Source organism: Oncorhynchus keta, chromosome 15 (assembly GCF_023373465.1).
Source record: "Oncorhynchus keta strain PuntledgeMale-10-30-2019 chromosome 15, Oket_V2, whole genome shotgun sequence".
In the NCBI taxonomy this organism is placed as follows: domain Eukaryota; kingdom Metazoa; phylum Chordata; class Actinopteri; order Salmoniformes; family Salmonidae; genus Oncorhynchus; species Oncorhynchus keta.
Genome location: NC_068435.1, coordinates 32,064,440 through 32,086,773, shown reverse-complemented (window position 1 = coordinate 32,086,773; position 22,334 = coordinate 32,064,440). Strand labels below are relative to the sequence as shown.

The window sequence follows — 22,334 nt, the reverse complement described above, 5'->3', positions numbered from 1 at the left end:
TTCAGTTCAGCAATATTCTTGGGATGTCTGGTGTGAACTGCTCTTGAGGTCATGCCACAGCATCTCAATCGGATTGAGGTCAGGACTCTGACTGGGCCATTCCAGAAGGTGTATTTTCTTCTGTTGAAGCCATTCTGTTGTTGATTTACTTCTGTGTTTTGAGTTGTTGTCCTGTTGCATTACCCAACTTCTGTTGAGCTTCAATTGGCGGACAGATAGCCTTACATTCTCCTGCAAAATGTCTTGATAAACTTGGGAATTAATTTTTCTGTCTATGATAGCAAGTTGTCCAGGCCCTGAGGCAGCAAAGCAGACCCAAACCATCATGCTCCCTCCACCAAATTTTACAGTTGGGATGAAGTTTTGATGTTGGTATGCTGTGCCTTTTTTCTCCACACATAGTGTTGTGTGTTCCTTCCTTCCAAACAACTCAACTTCAGTTCCATCTGTCCACTGAATATTTTGCCAGTAGTGCTGTGGAACATTCAGGTGCTCTTTTGCAAACTTCAGATGTGCAACTATGTTTTTTTTGGACAGCAGTGGCTTCTTCCGTGGTGTCCTCCCATGAACACCATTCTTGTTTAGTGTTTTACATATCGTAGACTTGTCAACAGAGATGTTTGCATTTTCCTGAGATTTCTGTAAGTCTTCATTAACCTAATTGAGCATTCTGCTCTGTGCTCTTACAGTCATCTTTGCAGGACGGCCAATCCTAGGGAGATTAGCAACAGTGCTTAACTTTTTCCTTTTATAGATGATTTGTCTTAACGTGGGCTGATGAACATCAAGGCTTTTAGAGATACTTTTGTAAACATTTCCAGTTTTATGCAAGTCAACAATTCTTAATCGTAGGTCTTCTGAGATCTCTTTTGTTCGAGGCATGGGCCACTTCAGGCAATTGTTCATGTGAATAGCAAACTCACATTTTTGAGTGTTTTTTATATTGCTGGGCAGCTCTAACCAACAGCTCCAATCTCATCTCATTGATTGGACTCCAGGTTAGCGGAGTCCTGACTCCAAGAAGCTTTTGGAGAAGTCATTAGCCTAGAGGTTCACATACTTTCCCCAGCCTACACTGTGAAGGTTAAAAATAGTTATTTAATATAGACAATAAAAATATAATAATTTGTGTGTTATTAGTTTAAGCACACTGCGTTTGTCTATTTTTTTTGACTTAGAGGAAGATCAGATCAAATTTGTTGACCAATTTATGCAGAAATCCAGTTAATTCCAAAGGGTTCACATACTTTTTATTGCCACTGTACACACTACCGGTCAAAAGTTTTAGAACACCTACTCATTCCAGGGTTTTTCTTTATATTGGTTATTTTCTACATTGTAGAATAATAATGAAGACATCAAAACTATGAAATAACTCATGGAATCATGTAAAAAAAATATTTTATATTCTTCAAAGTAGATACCCTTCGCCTTCATGACAGCTTTGCACACTCTCGGAATTCACTCAACCAGCTTCACCTGGAATGCTTTTCCAACAGTCTTGAAAGGAGTTCCCACGTATGCTGAGCACTTGTTGGCTGCTTTTCCTTCACTCTGCGGCCCAACTCATCCCAACCCATATCAATTGGGTTGAGGTCGGGTGATTGTGGAGGCCAGGTCATCTGATGCAGCACTCCATCACTCTTCTTCTTGGTCAAATATCCCTTACACAGCCTGGAGTTGTGTTGGGTCATTGTCCTGTTGAAAAACAAATGCAGAATGCTGTGGTAGCCATGCTGGTTAAGTGTGCCTTGAATTGTAAATAAATCACAGACAGAGTCACCAGCAAAGCACCCCCACACCATCACACCTCCTCCTCCTCCATGCTTCATGGTGGGAACCACACATGCAGAGATCATCTGTTCACCTACTCTGCGTCTCTCACAAAGACATGGCAGTTGGAAACAAAAATCACACATTTGAACTCATCAGACCAAAGGACAGATTTCCATCGGTCTAATGTCCATTGCTTGTGTTTCTTGGCCCAAGCAAGTCTCTTCTTCTTATTGGTGTCCTTTAGTAGTAGTTTCTTAGCAGCAATTTGATCATGAAGGCCTGATTCACGCAGTCTCCTCTGAACAGTTGATGTTGAGATGTATCTGTTACTTGAACTATCTGAAGCATTTATTTGGGCTGCAATTTCTGAGGTTGGTAACTGTAATGAACTTATCCTCTGCAGCAAAGGTAACTGTTACAGGAATTAAATTCCTTTATGTTTTATTTAACCAATTCAATTTAACACTCTGCCCACTCCCAAGAATTTGTAAGATCCTTATTTGCATAAAATGGACAGAGACCAGTCTCAAAATCAATCAGTAACGTTTATTCTCGAGAGTACTGAACACGATACAATTTACCACAGGTTATAAACTGAAAATGACGTCATTAGTTTTCGAACTGTCCCGTCTCTTCTCCACTCTGGTACAATGGCAGTATAGTTCTCCCACCAATTTATATAATTTATGACCGAGCCAAGGTCTTCCTGTGTCGATAAACATTCTAGCCAGTCTGACGATAAGTTCATTCATTTCTACCAAGGAACAGACAGTCATTGTTCTATTTCTTGATTATAATTACACACATTATATTCAGTACTAGGATTATAAGAAAATTAATACATCTATACAGTAACATAATAATATTCGGATTAGTCAGTCCTGATTGAAATGTATACATAATTAGTCATTATTGATAAAAAAAAATCCCTTAACAGTAACTCAAATGGGTTATTTCATAGTTTGATGTCTTCACTATTATTCTACAATGTCGAAAATAGTAAAAATAAGAAAAGGCCTGGAATGAGTAGGTGTGTCCAAACGTTTGACTGGCACTGTATTTATATATTTACATATTAAAAATATAATCCCTGTAATATTGCTATCCACCTAAAATTTTTATGAAATTGGCTTCATGGGAGGTGTGTATATACATATTTTTTTCTGATGTGAGCAGTTCTGGGATTAAAGCCCCAAATTATCAAAAATAAACAGTTTCAAAATAAAGACTTTTTTTTAAAAAGCTCTCTTTCCTGTGATTTTCATTTTACTAAGACTAACACATTATTGTCTTAAAGTACACTGCTGCTGTCTACTGGATTGAAATGGGATGAACATAAATTACATCCATGAGTGGTATCCACTTGGGGAAGTAGATTGCCAAAATCACAAACTATCCCTTAACTTGCCAATCATAGCTGTCCTGATTTGCATATTCCCATGATGCTTCACTCTAGTTTGTCTGATTTTGGAGTAGATGCAGAAACAAACGCAGACAACTGTACCTATGTGGGAATTTTCATAGAAATAATACATATAAAGAATGTATGCTATAATTATGGTTCATTTTAGAAGTTAATTTTAAATAATGTCATAAAACCGTAATAGAGATTGTCTGGGCTGATTTGAAACTATATAAGATCATTCACGCTTCCTCTGGTCATGTGGGAGGAAGCTCATTGTAGAGGTCACATGCAGAGTGCTAGTCACTCAACCAATCACCTTGGGGAAGGTCTGAGACAAGAGCCAATCACTGCCCTAGCAGGGTATCACCTGATCTTGGTGAGTGAGTGCACAGAGAATTATGGGCCATTGTGAGCTGTCTTTACAGGAGAAACCAGTCAGTGCAGCTCTCCAGCACTACTGGTGGATGTGAACCTCACTGGCTTGGAAACATTCATGGCTGGCATATGAGTGCGATGTATGAGTTGGAGTACACCTCCAGAACCCAATTCAGACTACTCTCCCCCCACGCTTTTAAATAAACAACCAATTCCCAATACACATGTCAATTTATCGGAGATGCAAGTGAAATAGAATAAACAAAGTGTAAAGAAATGACACAGAAAAGTTCCAAAATAATATTTCATATTATGTTGCAAATAGTTAAAATACAAATGGAAAATTAAATAAACATAAATATAGGTTAGATTTAGAATGGGTTACAATGGTGTTTGTTCTTCACTGGTTGCCCTTTTCTTGTGGCACCATGCCACACATCTTTCTGCTGTGGTATTTCACCCAATAGATATATGAGTTTATCAACATTGGATTTCTTTTGGAATTCTTTGTGAGTCTGTCTAATCCGAGGGAAATATGAGTCTCTAATAAGGTCATTTGGCAGGAGGTTAGGAAGTGCAGCTCAGTTTTCACCTCATGATTGATCAAACTACTCTCCCCCTGTCATAGTGTTTTACAGCAATCTTGTAGTTAATTAGTGTCATTTTGGAATAAGCTAAATAACTATCTCTAGTTTAATTACTATTTTAGTGGCATACTCCACTTCTCCACCTGTAGGCTACCTAATCAGTCAGTGCCCAGGACTGGATCAGACCAGACTGGACTACAACTAATGTCTGTGTCTGTGTTTGCTCAGGAGTGTGTGAGACTGAATTAGATAGGAAGGTAATAGAGTGTATTCACAAACAACACACAGTACAGACTGAAAACACACTAAATGCACACATACATCTTATAATAACACTTGGTTGAGGTCAAGTGACATCACCAAAAATATTTACAGACTTTAGGGAGATAAAGAGGGACCTTCAACCGAATAACAGGTTGTGTACTCCCACAGCCCTTTACAGTGTCAGATACAAATGATCTCCAAAAATGAATGACAAACGGACGGACGATAGGCCAGAATACCACCACCCCTGAGATTTGGACTGAGCTAAAGGAGCTGAGATGGCATATATTGGCATATATTACTGAGAGACATGGTGCAAAACAGTGAGGACCAGACAGAAGAGTAACAATTGCTTGTTTGTTTCACTTTTGTGAAAGCATATTCAAAGAGTCAATGTCTGTTATCATTATGATTACCATCTGAACATAAAATATATATTGGCCTGAGTTGCACCATCTATTTCAATTAGCCTAGAAATCAAATTCACTGTTTATTTCATGCCACCGAAACGTGAGAAATTTCACATTTGATTCCTGGGAGAGAGCGACCTCTCCTGGCACACATCACCACTAGCTACATTACCGCAGGACTTTCACAATGCGCATGCGCTGTTTTGTGTATTCAAGCTAAACAACATGGCGGCGAAACGAATCGAGATCTTTATTTGAGTTTTTCAAAACGCCTTCGACGAGGATAGCAACTAATCGGCTATATTTATACAATAATACTTCTGAAATAGAGAGGTAATTGTTTATATATATATATTTGTTTTTACTATTTTGTGAAAACATGAATTGTACCACGAACGTAGTGCAGGTGACGAACGTGTCGCCAAGCACAACATCCGAGCAGATGCGAATGCTGTTCGGGTTTCTTGGAACCATTGAAGAACTCAAATTGTTTCCACCAGAGTAAGTAGCTCATATTTGTTGAACGGTTGTTGCTAACTATATGCAGTTATTGTTTGTTTAGTTAATCACTTACCACTTTGTGATTTAATTGATTTCAATGTAGTATTATTATTAACGATGCTAACGTTAGCATCAGGAGGCCCCATCTCCGGCCGTCCCCGAAACCTAAGAAGGCGAATCATTAACTACTATAGTTGGGTAACGATAGTTTGCCTAGCTACGTCGGGGATGTTTTGCTATATACAATCTATTATGGTGTCACTAGCGGAATAACTAACGTTAGTTAACTACAAACACGTTTTTTATTGCAGTGAGTCGCCTCTGCCAGTGACGTCGCGTGTGTGTTTTGTGAAGTTCAAAGAGTCCGAGTCCGTGGGGGTGTCTCAACATCTGACCAACACAGTCTTCGTGGACAGGGCGCTGATCGTCGTTCCTTTTGCCGAAGGTTGGTGATTTGTTCTTCCCTTTCTGTATGAATGATCCTTGATTGTATAATGTAGTGATGGGAGAGTGACGCCTGACGCCCCCATTGATTTCAGGATGGAGTAATATGAGCCTGTGGCTTGAGCCACTGTTAAGCGTGTATCCTAACTATTTCAGATTATATCAGTTTCACTTGCTTTGGCAATGTAAACATATGTTTCCCATGCCAATAAACCCTATTGAATTGAATAGTAACCATTTTTGATCTGACAAGCCTATCTGATTCTGTGATCAATGATGTCATGCCACTCTTTCTGTCCTATCTTGTACGACCCCTCTGCTAATTGCAAGGAGAGAGGTGTCTATACCAGCTCTCACAACCCAGACCCTTGGTATACTGTGGAACTAAAGACCATACCTATAACGATACACATATGTCTTATATACAGTTTCTGCCACACTGAAAGGTCATAATGTCTTCCATGATGCATTGGACTTGGTAGACACTAAACAACACAGATGACCTTGAGTAGTCTGTAGTAGTCTCCAGAGCCAATTCTTTGTCCTCCTCCACCAGTAAGCACAGTATACCACGGTCTGCTTTAGGGACTGGGACCGACTGAGAGGGCTGAACAAGCCCAGACCCATGGGCAGACAGACGCACCTCCTCAAAAGAAAGCAGAGATTAACTTACATGTGTATAAAAACTTAACCATGCTTTTTATTTTCTCCCCCATATTGGACTATCCTCTATTAAACTTCTCTCTGTTATTTGTGTGTGTGATTTGTTGTAGTGGAGAAGGCAAAAGCAGAGCCCCCTCCTTGATGGCTGAAAGTGGTCCTCTGCCTGCCAACAGGGGATTGTAGGCATTTACAAAAGGCCAGCAAGCGTTCAAGCAGCCCCCCCAGACCCTTCTCTTTCTCTTTTTTTCCTGTGTCCTTTCTTCTCTCTTTCTCTCTCATTTTCTATTCTTTAGGGTATTTTAGTTTAAATTGAATGCAGTAGCATATATACTACTGTTAATACTATAATGCATATCACATGTATTACACAAATATTTCTTGACTGCTCACAAGTACATATTTATCAAAACAGGTGTGTTAATAATCTGACCTGTATAATGTCCAATCTGGTTCTCATTGGATCCAAGTGGTAAGAAAGTAAACCATAGCAGAGTAACAGAACATTAAACTATACACTTCTCAATAACACAGCTATTGGTATACCTGCATTTCATATTTTTTTCACCTTTAGCGTTAAGGCACTTCCTGGTTTGGGGAATTGGGTGACCAATGGTATCCAATTTAAATTTAGCAAGAAATTACATGCACTCACTCACCACTCTGTCCCTGAAATTGACGGATTAAAATAGCAAATCTCTGTGTTTTCTATGTTGTACTTTAAGGTTCCTGACTGTATCTAGTTGTTAATTGTCTTAGATATCCACCCCACATGGCAATGGCAACTGGTTCAGTGCTCTCTCTTTAACAGTGGTCTTTCTTTTTTGTTGTTGTGTTTTACAGTTCTTTTTCCTGGCTCAGCCAGTCCTGTATACCAGGCCCCGCTGAAAATACCACCCAACCGTTTTGTCTCCTGCAGCTAAATTCTCTCCCCCGTGTGCCCTTTTTAAATGTTGTTTGTGAGTGTGTTTGTGTGTCTTCTGTAAAAAAAATGTTATTTTTGCTATTGTATCTTGATTAAGATATTGTATGTTTTCTTTTTTTAGGTAGCAATGGCAACATTGAGATCTGAAACCATAGTTTTTTTTCTGATCACTATGTTAGGCAAACAAGCTAATCTAATGTTGCCAAGTTGATTTTACACTTAAATAAAAGGCATTGGTTCATTTGTTGCATATTTAATGCAGTGACAGGTAAGGTTCTTGGGAGCGTAGATATCACCTACCCAAAATGTGAATGCTAGCTGTTTTTTTTTCTACTTATAACTGTATTGCTGGTAAGTAGTAGAAAATGTCAGTAATCACTGTTGACCTCCAACTCTCTGAAATTCTTTTTGTTTTGTGTATCTCGATTTTTCTCTGTGTGCTCCTTAGTAGTGAAGCCGCCAACGTGAGTCGCTTGTTCAATCTAAATGAAAATTGAGAGCACACCCCACTGGAGAAGCCGCTGTGCTAGCTAACGTTTGGTTCATGACTTAAAAAACACGTTCAGGTGATACAATCTTGGCAGTGTTCACTGGAGTAGTGTGTATTGTGATATACTATTTTCCCAATCGTAGTTATTTTTCAATCTACACTGGTTAAAATAATAAAGGAACAAACCTTCTCAAATCTTGCAGCTATCAAAGGTAACAGTATTGAAACCTTTACAAATGTTTTTGAAGAATACTTGAGCAAGTCATCTGTTTTTTTTTTTTTTGTTTTTTTCAAAATGTCTCTCCTTTTCTTTAGAGTCTAGACGTTGATGTTCTCTTCTTCCCCTAATGCCTGTTTGGTTTTTCTGTAGGCGTTATCCCGGAGGAGGCTAAAGCTTTGTCACTGCTGGCGCCAGCAAATGCTGTTGCAGGGATTCTGCCCGGAGGAGGTCTCCTTCCAACACCAAACCCCATGTCTAATCCACAGGTAGGACTTCTCCCAACACCAAACCCCATGTCCTATCCACAGGTGGGTCCTCAGCACAGAGATACAATGTTTAATTGTTCTGTTTAATTCTGTGGTCCTTAAGTTATTCAAATTAAACATCTGCCTTAATGACTTGATAATTGTCCGCTCGTGTATATATAGACAATGAAAGGGTTAATGGTGTGCTGTTGTTTTTTTGTAGATGGGTGGCAATCCTTTCGGCGGTCCCTCCTTGGAAGCGATGGCAGCGTTCGGGTTTCCAAACCCCAATATGAATATGAACCCCCAGGTGAGTGTTGGCTTGAAATCTGGTGATATTTATGTGTGCGCACACAACTGCTGGTGGTGAAGGGAAATGTTAAAAGGATATCAGATATCTAACTTTTATATTATATATTTCACACTTTTCTTCACTCTTCTTCCCCAACAGTCATTTCCCACTGACCAGCTTCTGAAGTTTATGTCGCAGGTGGATCCAAAGTAAGTCATCATGCCTCTAGAAAATGTCCATTAAAAGACATCAAACACCTATGAGCTGTTCATTTGTTGGATGACCCTCCAGTGTGTTCTAATTAAGGCCTGAGGAGGTGTGTTATATAGCCAATATACCACGCCTAAGGGCTGTTCTTGTGCACGGAGGGCCTAGATACAGAGCTTAGCAGATGTATATTGGCTATATACCACACCTCCTCATACCACAAACCCGAGGTGCCTTTGCTTTGTAAACCGTTTGCCAACATACGTATGACAGTAAACAAGTAGTTTTGTGTCATACCCTTAGTTTATGGTCTGATATACACACGGCTGGAATGCTGTTTCAGCCTATCAGCATCTCGGACCCAAACTACCCAGTTTATAATCACCACTAAATAATGTCCTCTTCTTCAGAATGAACCACATGGGTGTAGGGATGAACATGAACATCAACATGAATCCGGGCCTGAAGGCAGACTCCTCCAACAAAGAGATAGAAGAGGCCATGAAGAGGGTCAGAGAGGCTCAGTCACTCATCTCTGCTGCCATCGAGCCTGGGAGTGAGTAGCCCAAGCATTGCATCTCCAAAGGACATATTATATCTGATAAATTACTGGTAGCCCTAGCTATAAGCTATTATTTGCTCTACCAAAGTAATTTCATGTTTTGTTTGTGCAGACAAGGAGAGCAAGAGGAAGCACTCGCGTTCCAGGTCCAGGTCTAGACGCAGAAGGTCCCGTTCTCGCTCCAGACACAGGTGAACACAAACTCTATTCCCCTGACAAATAATTTGGATTGTGTTAAAAGTAAAGGTAGTACGTTTTTTGTTTTGTTTTCATATTAAGGGTAGAGACTAATGTTGTGTTTGTGTGATCTGCAGGCGTTCAAAGAGCAGGTCAAGGCGACGCTCGCACTCCAGGAACAGGAGGCGCTCCAAGAGCCCCCGAAGGAGGAGTGGGAGGTCCCACTCCAAAGACCGGAGCAGACCATCACCAAGCAAGTCCAGGTGAGCCACAGAGCACAGACTTGACCCATTCTTAATCCTCAAGCTGCACGATCTGAACTTCTGAGACCGCCCTGTGATTACTCTCTACCTCGTTATCACAACTCTAATCCCAATATACAATAAGAAATGTTGATCAGATGTAATTAACTTGTCTCCGATCCACAGGGATAGGAAGAAGGAGGAGCGGGATAAAAAGCGCTCCAAAACACCTCCGAAAAGCTACAGTACTGCCAGGAGGTCTCGCAGTATCGATCGGTTAGTGCAGCTTTCATTGGTCAGAGCCGCATGTCTGACTTGTGGCTCTGTTTCACCATTCTGTCTCAACATGTTGTTGATTGGTCAGATATTTACAACATTTTTTTTCATGCTGTTGGGTATAGGAAGCGGAGAAGGACCCGCAGTGCCAGTCGATCTCCTAAGAAATCCCCCAAGAGGAAAGTCTCCAGGACTCCCTCTCCTAGAAGGTTGGTGTTTTGGGGATCTCGATTCTCATAGAACAAGAGAATTTCCTTAGTGAACACATTTTCAATATGCTGCCAGTCGTATTGCTATTTTGAGACTTAAAATGACGAGACATTTTGTTTACAAAGTGTAACTGTAAATGCCCTGAGAACACTCAATCAAATAATTTATTTAGATTCAAATGTAAAGGTTTCTTTAAGGTAACCTGGAAATAAGCCATTTTAGACAGTCAACTACTACACTTCTCTTTGGATTTGGAGACTTTATTTCATAAGCTTTTAACTTTCCTCTCCCTACAGACATAAGAAGGAGAAGAAGAGGGACAAGGAAAGAGAGAAGGACCGTGAGCGCAGGAGCGATAAAGACCGCAGTCGGGATGAAAGGAAGGAAAAGAAAGAAAGGAGTAAAGACAAAGAAAAGGAAAGGGAGAAAACTGACGTGGAGAAAGGAGATGTAAAGGTCAGCACCAATGACTGAATGATTTGTCTTGTGTTATACACCTCATGTAAGATGTGTAGGATGTCCGTGTTCATTTTCTTTCTTCTGTATTCTGATTCAGCGTTTTACTTGCCGTGTATGAAAGAATAACAAGTAATATGAAACGAGTGTCCGATATATTAAACTTAGTCATTTCAAATTTCCTTAGACGTCTTTGCAGGTCACCAGAGACTATGATGAGGAAGAGCAGGGCTACGACAGTGAGAAGGAGAGGGAGAGGCTGGACAAGAAAGATTCCGACCAGGACTCCGGAGCCCAGTCTCCTCACTCGGTGGAAGGCAATGGCACTGGGCTTTCCAAAGTCAACGGAGACGACCACCGTGAAGAGGACGACATGGACGTCAGTGATTGAGTCACCCAATAATAGAGACCGATGTATAGACCTCTATGTACCCAACCCTCCATTGTACCAAAACCTCCATGCCCCACTGAGCTTACTGTATTCGGGCTTCATTCAACTCTACTCGATCCTTTATCTCAGTTCAATTGTTAGTTTTCCTTTTGGATTGACGAGACAAAATCGATCAAGTAGAAGACGAACCGAAAGATTAACCTTAAGATTTTTCTGTTTTGTCATTTTCTGTATGTATTATAATTATTTGGTCCTATTTTGATGGTGAAAATGTGAAAAGGGTGGGGTTGGTTGAAACTTTTATTGCTGTAATTTGAAAGTGGATTCTATTTGGCAAAGTGTGTGACTTGATTTTATTTTTTCAAGCAGAGCTTACATGATGATGATGATAATGGCTTTTGTGTATTTTTTTGTTTAAATCTAGTTTCTACACATTGCTAGGAGCGGAAGCAGCCAGTTACACACAAGTTCACCGTATGTCCATTTTAATCAGACAACATGGCTGCTACATAGAACAGTGCTGTGGACTTAGCTTTTTATTATTGAGCTTCTGTACGGAAGTCGCCTCACTAAATTCACCATCTATTTTCGGTCACTCCTATACGTGGTATATTGTGTTTATATCCCATCCGTTATTATACGGAAGATGTATACTTATACTGGGTCTTGTGGCGCCAAAATAATCTCTCACCTATTCACAATACCCAGTAGATCTGATGCTCGTTGTAATTCTTAGTTTGTTTTATCTGTGATTTTTTTTATATACAATAAAAACCTGGGGAAAGATTAGATTTATTTTGTTTTAAACTTCAGGTGCTCATTTTAGGTTTAGGGCAAAGTTTTAACATGGGCCCTTGTGTGACCCCGTATCAAATGCTGAGCTATCTGAAGCCTATTCAATCTGTATCGTGGACGTTGTTCAGTGCGATTTAATTTTAAAGGCAATGGCGTTGTATTAGTGGAGGCTGCGTTCACACCTACACTTTCTCATTAACTTGTAACATGGGTAGGGTATAAGGGTGGGTGTGGTTTTGTGACAATGACCACAACGTAGTTACACCGCCGACAAAAGCGGTCGGCTACCGTGGGTTAACGCTGATCGGACTTAATCCAAATTACACTCCCATTGGATTATGGCCAATGTCTTGGAGGCTTGACTCCATTGATTCAGAGACCCATAGCTACAGTCTGCTGGAGACTACAATTAAAATATCACTGAATAAAATACAAAGAAACAGACAGTGCTGAGACATGATGGTGCTGGTGCTTTATTTAAAGGGATGGGAAGTTGGAAAGCTGCAGTACATTTAGAAATACCAGTAGGCCCGAAGCCAGATACATCTGATTTCAAAGACCATACAGATCTTACATTTTAATGAGCTTATACAGTCCAATAGTAAGCTCAATGAAATTGTACAGGAAAGTAAAGTAATACAGACAGGTATACACTCAATGAAAGTTGCAGTTAATGCTTAGACCACCTAAGTACATTTGACCAAAGGGTTTTTAGTGTGATTACAATATTTATACGGTAGAAGTTAGTCTTCCTGAATAATCAGAAAGGATAGGGAGATGGTAGCAGGTATAACAAGTGTAGGAAATATACGCTCAAGAGTATACAAGGAATCCAATTGGGTCAACGTAGCATGCGATTAAATATACTTAATGTCAGTGCAGTATCAAACTAGAACAGCTTTCCTGATACCCCATCTGGGTTCACTCACACAATCTCACACACACAACACTAAACCCTTTAAAGTCCTCTCTCACACACAAAACAGATTAAATTCACAGTCACTTGAAACAGACAGTGATAGCCGGGAGGTAAGATAGATGAGCTAACCTGCACTAGAGAGAAAAGGCTTGGGTGTTGATATCTTTGAAAGAATGCAGTTTTACACCATACTTTCCTCCCAGCTGGTTTAAAAAAACATTCTTATGTACTGGAAATGTATTGCTACACAGTGTTTGTTGCTCCTTTGACATACATACAGTACGTTTGGTACATTTTCTCAGCTCAGTTATGACATCTTCATATTTCTGACACTTCATTTATACCGTAGTCATTTACAGGCAATGAATGTCCAAGGGTACTTAAACATGTTGAGAAAGGGGCAGTCCCCAAAGGGCAGACGCTAGATAAACTGGGCGCAGTGAGTGCTAAACCTGGAGAAGTGCACGGTTAAGATGTCACAGATGAAGCTAACTTCATGCTGTTTCACAGGTGCTGGTTTGCAGTACAAAGCAGTGATCACGTAGTCGGTGAACAATAAGCTGTTACGGAGATGACATCAAATATTTTTTCAAACTCCTCATCCCCTCAATTCTTCTCTTCTTGGAGTTTGACCTCGTGCTGTTGTTTCTACACAGCTGAAAATGGTTGATTCTTGTTTGCTATAAGGAAATATCTACAAAATTTTAATTAAAAAAAACTCAGGGCCAAGAGATAATTCCCCTTTTTCATCAGAACACACAGACAGATATCAAATAATACATGGGCATCCTCCTATTTAATCTCAACTGTCTTTAGTTGGTTCTTTTCCTTTTAATAGTGTAGGTAGGTAGAGTTTGTTTCTCTGTCAGTTTTCGAATGGGCGGGGCCGGGGAAAGCTCTGGTTGCTACGACAACCAGGTCAGAGGTCAGGGAAGCGACTGGGATCCTCCTTGTAGTCCGCTGGGATGGAGAAGATGGACTCCTCAAAGTCATCATAGCGGAACTCCTGGAAGGTGACCGTAGCTGTGATAGTGGGGAACACAGGGATGTCTGGCACACAGAAATAGGAGAGGATATTTAGTGTTTAATATGTCAATTTCTTCATTATTTCACTTTATTTTTTAACTTTCAAATAAAATCGTCCATGTGGCCACACAATGTACAGTAGATGCATACCAAGTTTGACTGGGAACCCAGGAGGAAGCTTCAATTGAACAAATTCTCTGAGTTTGTTGAAGTGCTTAAATGGGGCTATGACCTCCAACACGTTCAGTAACCTGGAAGACCGAAGAAAAAGGGGAAACGTTAAATCATTAGGGTCGGGGTTAAATCAAAAATGTTCTTACAGTACATTATTTGATGAGGTCCCATTTAAACAATAAAACCAATAAGTAATAAAACATTTTAAAAAGTGCATTTGAAAAGCATTATAGCTAGACACGAATCTGCAACAGCCTAATATACATTGAACTAGAACCTGTGTGCACAACAGTGATCAATACATGGACGTTTCCAATAGCACTGCAGTCAGGGATGAGACTGACCAGAGAATATTAGCCAATAAGAGGAAGAATTCTACTCACGACTCAATGCCCAAAGGGAAGTCCTGGCTCATGGCTACGTTCGCTTTGAAGTTCTTCTTGCTCTCCTTACACACAAGCTCTCTCCCAAGATGAGGTGCCCTAGGGATGAACACACTGGCTAAGTCAGCATCATTGGCGTATACATTTGGAGGATTAACAGTAAGCCACTGCTAGTAATGATCTTCAATGCACCGACTTGTCAATAACTCAATAATGAACACAGTTGCTTGAAATTCCTCCGGACAGTAGTGTCATCTGTGACCTTTCTTAAAAGGAATTATGCAGGGCTTACTTTCCGTGCTCTGCAGAGATGTACTCCTCCCAGGAGATAGTGTTAGGACCTGGAGCCATGAGGGACAACCTTCTCTGAGGCTGAGGGAAAGACCACGAGGGAGAGGATCACATGTAGGCTTACTTTAATCTCCATCTAATGTGCACCACACCACAACCGAAGAAGAGACCAAAGACCCAAAGCCTCCCTCCCTTCCATCCCTCATCCTCCCTCACCTCATAGTTCTGCTCCACCAGGTTCCCTCCTTTGCTCAGGCTCTCCACAATGGCCTTGTTCCTCAGAATGTCCTCCTCACTCAGGTGCTCCCGGCGCTTCCTGGACTCCAGCACCAGGCCGTTCACAGAGTAAAAGTCTGCCAGGAAGTTACCAACCCTCTCCTTCAGGGACAGACACAAGACAGATGTATAATACACACTGGCTGAGTTAGGACACCCTATTCCCCATAAAGTATAAAGTACACAGATTATGAGATCCATTGTATTACAAGCTTTATATTCCAGTGACTGGCCTGGTTTGACCACAGGGTCGTATTCAGTAGGACACACCGTGGGGAAATGTTTTGCAACCGGTCAAACAAATCTGTGTTCTTATTGGACAACTCCAGGTAGATCCCCATTTCAAAACATTTTGCCCCCCTTTGAACAGGACCCAGGACGGGGAGGGGTGCTTACTGTCTTGTCCTCCCTGAAGAGCCAGCCGATCTGACTGCGGGAGAAGGTAATGGACTTGGTGGACAGGGTGGCAGAATAGACGTCACTGCTCATCAGGATGTCCACCTCCTCCTCAGTCTCCATCTCAGACTCCTGCAGGGACACAACAGGCAGTCAGCCAGATAGTATCACGCTGGATGGTGACATGACTTCGGCACAATATTGAATCCGTGCAAATGTTAATTTTACTGTGACCCCCTGCAGATCTTTCAGTCAATACAAGTATTTGCAATACAAGCAGTGCTGTAAGAGCGGTTGGCTTTGAGGATGGTGATGTTAAATGCAGACCAGACAGCTCACCTCGTGGTGAATACGCTGGTACACCTTCTGCTCATTGTCCAGAACATAGAAGGACTTGGCAGGCGGAGCGTCTCCATTGAAGATGAAGCTGAGGTCTCCTCTCTGACACTTCATATCTGTGAAGTCTACCAGAGTGGTGTCCAGTCTGTCAGCGGTGAGAGGGGAGAGAAAGTGTGTACAGGGTTAACTCTGGAAGGTGAGTGGTTACAGACGCCAGCTATACTCCTCACAACTTGTAGCTGGCGTCTGTGTCAGACGTGTATTTGATGCCTTACCTGATGTTGATCCCCTGCTTGTAGATCTTGCAGTTATCAGATGGCAGAATCCGGGAGAGCAAGGGCACTATGAGATGGGAGAAAGAGAAAGTAATGATCGATAGCATTTGATTCATAAGATTAACTAAGAAACTGAAGAGATAATACGTGGTATCATTACGTGGTATATAAATGAACACGGCTGTGGCTAGGCGCTGAATCCCTGAGCCAAGAGACAGAGAGCCCCAAACCCACTGAGCAACTAACACGTCACACTAACAGCCAGGATAGAATGGGAACAAAACGCTAATTAGATTGGAGAATGAATTGACTTGGCTAAGGTGTCCTCCACCAAGAATAACAATGAACGGAGACAGAGCGTGTGAAAGGAGATGTTGGCCCATCACTGTAGCTTATTTCAACGTATATGATGTAGAGCCGACTCACCCCAACTTTGAAAGTCCCAGTGAAGCTCCAAGTAGAAGTCCCCAAGCTATGAAAAGAAAAAAAAAGTACTAAATTATTATCTTGTCATGCAAGCCACAAAACACCAAAACAAAATCCACCCATACTTTTTCTTTATAGCTGGAGGAATAACTTGTTAGAGCATTTTAATAAGGGAAAGAGAGTGTTTTGGTGAGCGGTAGGGGCTGTTACATCGGACAGATGCTAATGTTGGAGAAAAGGGGTAAAGGTATAGCAAGATAGTAATTGTAAACCGAAACTCGGTATGGAGTGGACCAGACCTGCCTCAAATGCATATCAAATCCGTCCAAATACTTTTGGGACTATTCCATTTATTCCACTGTACTGGCCAAACTAAATCAAGTGCAATGCAGCTCAAGTATTTGACATATGTATACAGAGTGTAAAGATCCTATTTCTAACCAGATACTGTAGTAGTCCCTAGTCTAGTCGGCTGTCAGAACCTCACCTCTTTCAGTGCTCTTAGCAGTTTGGGCCTCTTGTCCTCCACACTCTCTCTGGACTGCTGCTTCAGCTTCCGCAGTAGAGCCGTAACTGAGGAGGGGAGAGGAGGGAGATAAACAAAGCCTTAACAAAGCACACCACCACACAAAAAGAGACAATATATTCCATAGCCCTAGACATTCTATATGTGCATGTTTCTACACACACAGCAGAAGGGATTACAAGGTCACATGATCTTTCAAAAAGCAACTTTCACTAAAGTGAAAAGTGAATTTAGCAAACCCACACTTCAATGACAGTGAAAGTCATGAGCAATAAATCATTCAACCAAGTGATATACTGTAACAGTAATCCGATGGGGTTTAGGACGATACTACTGACACCGACAGTGTAAGTGAGGTGACCCCAGCTCTTCTCTCCAAAGCGTGTCACGTCGCTGCATATCATCATGAAACACACGTGTGTGACTGTTACAAGACATGAAGGCTCAACACTGATGTAGCCAGCAATCTGGACCGTGGCTTGTTGGTGCAGTAGAGTTTTCAGGGGAGGCTACGCATGACATGAGTCACCTTACACACGGCTTGTTCTAATATGCAATTTAATACAGGCTGAACCTCAGTTATATAACCCCACTTAGGACTTGTGAGTTTTCGGACAGATTGCTAAGTGTGTGCTCTCTTGCAATGAATTATAATTGGGGTGATCTTCTATCCAGTAATCTTGACCAGTGAGAAACATTAGAGTGGGGATTTTCAGTGTGAGGAAGTGCTGACAAAGCAAGCACTCCCTGCAGGGGCAGAGCAGTGTTGCATGGCAGATATGGACACCTAGCGTGAGCTGCTGTCGCAGTGCGTGTGTGTGAGTGAGATGAAAGCCTAGTTACTATGACATTATTTGATCTTATGCAATTGAAAAAGAAGGGGGGAAATCAAGGCTCCATCTATACAGGATGACCTTTCTCTTCTCGCCGTAGGCCTCCCTCTCTGTATCTCTCTCAATAATAAGCCATAGCACAGTACCCCCAACATAACACATTTTTGTTGTGGCCCCGGACAAAAAACACCAGATTCAACTCGTGGAGGGCCTGGTGATTAGTTGACAAGTAGAATCAGGTGTGATTGTCCGGGGCTACAGTAAAATGTGTACTGTTGGGGGCACTCGAGGACTGGAGTTGGGAAGCACTGCCCTAGTATACGCGGCATTATTTTCATTTTACCACTACTAGTACTGACCCAGTCACTGGCCAGTTTGGCTGCCTTTGCGTGTCCTTGCTGTACTGTGTGGCTAGAGCCATGCTGTCCTTTCCTCTGATCCCTGCCCCCCACACCCCTCACTGAGATCTGACCTTCCCATGCCTGACCTCTGTGTCCCCAGTCTGCCAAATCATCCCTGCTGCAGGCCTGGAGCTGCATACTAATGCATGCTAGGGTGTAAGGGTCATAGTGCTAACCCACTCAACATATATCAGGGAATTTAATAGGAGGGAAATAAAGATTTGTATACTGAACAAAAATATAAAACATTTAAAGTGTTGGTCCGATATTTCATGAGCTGAAATAAAAGATCCCAGAAATGGTCCATATGCAAAGAAACGTATTTCTCTCAAATTGTGTGCACAAATTAGTTGACATCCCCGTTAATGAGCATTTCTCCTTTTCCAAGGTATATCAAGAATCTGATTAAATAGCATGATCATTACAAAGGCGCACATTGTGCTGAAGACAATAAAATGGTACTTTAAAAATGTGCAGTTTGTCACACAACACAATGCCACAGATGTCTCAACTTGAGGGAGTGTGCAATTGGCATGCTGACTGCAGGAATGCGCTGTTGTCAGAGAATTGAATGTTTCTCCACCATAAGCCGCCTCCAACGTTGTTTTAGAGAATTTGGCAGTACGTCCAACCGCAGACCACGTGTAACCACACCAGCCCGGGTCCTCCACATCTGGCTTCTTCACCTGCGGGAAGCTGAGCAAACTGAGTAGTATTTGTCTGTAATGAAGCCCTTGTGGGGCAAAACTCATTCTGATTGGCTGGGCCTGGCTCCCCAGTGGTTGGGCCTGGCTCTCAAGTGGGTTGGCCTATGCCCGCCCATGGCTGCGCCCCTGCCCAGTCATGTGAAATCCATAGATTAGGGCCTCATTTATTTATTTCAATTGACTGATTTCCTTATATGAACTGTAACGCTGTAAAATCATTTGAATTGTTGCATTTATATTTTTGTTCAGTGTACATTACCAGTATCTGAGTAAAAGTATTTGCCTAACCTTAACAACTACTCACATTGAATTTTTGATAAACTAGCCTATTTATAATATTATTTTATATTTTGCAGGTTGATTTTTTTTGCTAACAAGGCATTAAAACAGAAAAAAACAGTAAGCTAGTAAAGCCCATGGGGGAAAACATGGCATTGGATTCAATCTTCTCTACACTACTCCCACCATTTAAAAAAACACTCCACTTAACTGGCATTCCTTACAAACATTCAAATAATCAATACACATAAAACATATATTGTGGCCTTTAGTTTACAATGCTGTGTTAAAAGCATTAGGATGGGGCATTAAATGTGAACAGACAGAGAGGAAGCCAGCCAGCTGTAAAGCTGCTCAGTACCCTCGCAGTCACACTAAGCCCTTGGCCAGGCTGTGTTCCAGGCCGTATGGATGTGGATAGAGTGCTCAGAGAAAATCCCCTGCATGGCTTTGGCTGGCTAGGGCAACCTACAACCCAACCTCTCATCAGCATCAGAGAGTAAACAGAGTTAGTCTACAGCCCAGGAAGGATCCAATTAGGATCAAACAAATAGAGGGAGGACCATGAACTTGAGAGAACCTGAGTGTAAATGTGTAGAATTAAATACAGGATAAACTAAAATATATTTAACGAAAAAACAGTGATGGAACACTGTTCAATGATGCAGTATCTATAATATAAAATAATAGCTTTCCGGTCCCGGGTACAAAAAAAGGATATAAAATATCCCAAATTCTTACTCATCTGTCGGTCTCCATAGCTGATGGCCTCTGCCAGGGGACTCCAGCCCTGTGCATTCTTCACTTTCACAGGGGCATTATGGGCCAGGAGCAGGAGGGCACACTCTGTAGCACAAAAAAAAAAGAATTTAACAAATATCAAGCTACTTTTAAGATTTTTTTTTTTGGCTAAGCCTACTACCCGTCTCCATGGCCTTTGTACTTGGACAGTGGATTCTCATTACCATAGTTAATTATGTTACCAGTATATTACATTTTGACAGTTCATTTAACGTGTCTATGACCTTCACATAAGAGAGATGCTGCTTTGCATTTGAGTCAAACTAATCAACGGGATTAAGGGATCCTGTGGACCTGTCCCACCCATGGGACCAGCCGCTGCCATGCTGCTATGAGACGACTAGACTATGTAACACACTGCAGTCGGCAGAGGTCAGCCAGGATAAGCTCAGTACGGCAGAACAGAAAGGGAATTTTATCCCAGAAAAAAGAAAAAAGGCATACGGAGGATTTACTGAAGGAGAGCTGGAAAACATGGTGATTATGTTATGTGAATGGCAAAACCCCTGGCTGGGGTTAGGTTTAGGCCAGAGACGAGAATATGAGGCAAAACATCCCGTCAAACTCTGGCTTTATGTGATGTTTAGAGGAAAGTAGTACAGATGTACTGGTCAGTCTGCTCCCAACGGGAAACAAGGCTGTTTGCATGTCTCTGTCCTGCCTATGTAGCTGTTATTCTCCATATCAGATAGTGTTGATTACAAAAGTCAAAGCCCTTACCTTTGTGGCCCATCATCACAGCTAAGTGAAGAGGTGTGTTTCCTGGAAAGATAGACAGATAACTGTTATGAGATCATTTGTCAGAGCTGGTGCACAAGGACAATCTTTGTGTAAATCAATGTACTTGTTGTGAGCAAGCAGTGACTATGTTGGTCACATGATTGTCAGGTAAGATTTCATGGATCCAGAAGTGATAGCCGAGTTATGTGATTTCCTAGCTCAATTACATGTACTAAGTTTGGGTTACATAGATTTTGAAAACCCTTCTTATCTGCAGGGTTTTCAGCAGTTATCTCCCAGTTGGCTGCATGTTAACTCCAATTCTGACAATTCTGACTTTAGAAACGTCAATAACCACTGCTTGCAAAACAGTTTAAAACATATGCTGATATGCTCTTTATCTTTTATATCAGCTAGAGATAAAATTTAAAAATAATAATAATACACATACTGTAGCAGTGATGCATAGATCCATACGCTGTGTGCCTCAAGTTGACAAACTACACTTCCTCCCCAGTTATGCGTACACATACATAGGTGTTCAGAGGATGCTAGACAGCTGAAGCCCAAGTGGCTGCCAATGTCTTCCATAAACATGCGCTGTAACATGGAAATATGGCTGTATGGGAACACTACCCTTATAAAAAAAAAAGTGTGTAGTAATTTAACCTTTTGTTTTTTTGACAATTATTTCCTGTTGATATGAAAACCGTTTTAACGAGCGTTCGGGCCTTATCAAAACAACCCCTGACAGAAGATATTAGCTATCATCAATAGGCGCTTAAAGGTAGTTAGAGTCTATAAATGGGTAAGGGTTACCATGCACTCACCATGTACATCTTTCTGGGAGATGTTCTGGGTCCGAATGAGTGAGGACAAGCGACGCACATCTCCTTTGAACACACATTCGTGAACAGGGAATTCCAAATTGAAGCCCTCATTGCCATTGGTCAGAAGGATTGGGTTCTTGTTATTGTCATCGATGATGCTGACAACTGATTGATTGCCATTGATATTGTTTGCATTGATATTCGAAATCTGCTGCAGTACCAAAGGTTTCACCGTCTTGTTATAATTCTTGTTTGATTTGTACGTGATGGTGGTACCGTTGGGGGTTGGAGATGATATTGTCCCATTTGTAGATTCATCATAGGTTTCCATTATATCCCCATCCTTACTGGGCTTGTTGTTATGGTCTTTCCGCAACGTGCGAATCTTTTCCCCGGTCATGATTTAACGTAACTAACCAGCAAGCAGACTACCTAAAATAAATGTATTAATGATGTTGACTAATTGCCAACGACACCTGCAATTGCTACCTTAACAGTTAGTATTTAGCTAACCTAGTTAGCAGTTTTGCTAGCATAGAATGGATGTGGGTAGAGGTGCAGTGTTGACAACAGCAGAAACAACACACACACGTAAAAACAATGCAGATGGAAAATATACTCTCACTGTTGTAACAATCGATTACGAATGGAAATACCAATTGTTTTCGGCTACATCCTTGATAACACTTGTTTCAAAAAAATTGTCCGTTGCAGCTTGAGGTGCGGTTGTTTGCTTGCCTTGGTTAACTAACTAGCTAGAAAACAAGACTACCGAGTGAAAAGACCATCTGCCATTTTCCGCTTAGTATCTCACCAGAATGA

At 41.3% G+C, this 22,334-nt stretch overlaps 2 protein-coding genes across 6 annotated transcripts; one reads left to right on the top strand and one right to left on the bottom strand.

The window, feature by feature from the left end:
• Positions 1 to 5,012: 5,012 nt before the first annotated feature.
• LOC118394788 (serine/arginine-rich splicing factor 11-like) lies at positions 5,013 to 11,901 on the top strand. 5 transcript variants are annotated; one of them, XM_035788331.2, is made up of 12 exons: positions 5,013 to 5,318; positions 5,630 to 5,763; positions 8,208 to 8,323; positions 8,526 to 8,612; positions 8,754 to 8,803; positions 9,212 to 9,357; positions 9,476 to 9,554; positions 9,678 to 9,803; positions 9,969 to 10,058; positions 10,184 to 10,267; positions 10,565 to 10,724; positions 10,912 to 11,901. In XM_035788331.2, the coding sequence occupies exons 1-12, from the start codon at positions 5,197 to 5,199 to the stop codon at positions 11,113 to 11,115; spliced, it is 1,398 nt and encodes a 465-aa protein (XP_035644224.1). In that variant the 5' UTR covers positions 5,013 to 5,196; the 3' UTR covers positions 11,116 to 11,901. The 5 variants fall into 5 exon arrangements, with proteins under 5 accessions (XP_035644224.1, XP_035644223.1, XP_035644226.1 ...); XM_035788330.2 differs by having other exon boundaries at positions 8,208 to 8,365; XM_035788333.2 differs by lacking the exon at positions 5,013 to 5,318 and adding an exon at positions 7,796 to 7,913 and having other exon boundaries at positions 8,208 to 8,365.
• Positions 11,902 to 12,357: 456 nt separating this feature from the next.
• On the bottom strand, positions 12,358 to 22,325 carry LOC118394787 (ankyrin repeat domain-containing protein 13C-like). Its single transcript, XM_035788328.2, has 13 exons — positions 21,513 to 22,325; positions 20,683 to 20,724; positions 19,903 to 20,007; positions 16,903 to 16,988; positions 16,416 to 16,461; positions 15,990 to 16,056; positions 15,715 to 15,859; positions 15,376 to 15,507; positions 14,920 to 15,081; positions 14,705 to 14,784; positions 14,413 to 14,511; positions 14,006 to 14,106; positions 12,358 to 13,879 (listed from the first exon to the last, which is right to left on the bottom strand). Exons 1-13 carry the CDS (start codon positions 21,910 to 21,912, stop codon positions 13,749 to 13,751), a joined length of 1,596 nt encoding a protein of 531 aa, XP_035644221.1. The 5' UTR covers positions 21,913 to 22,325; the 3' UTR covers positions 12,358 to 13,748.
• Between the last annotated feature and the right edge of the window lie 9 nt (positions 22,326 to 22,334).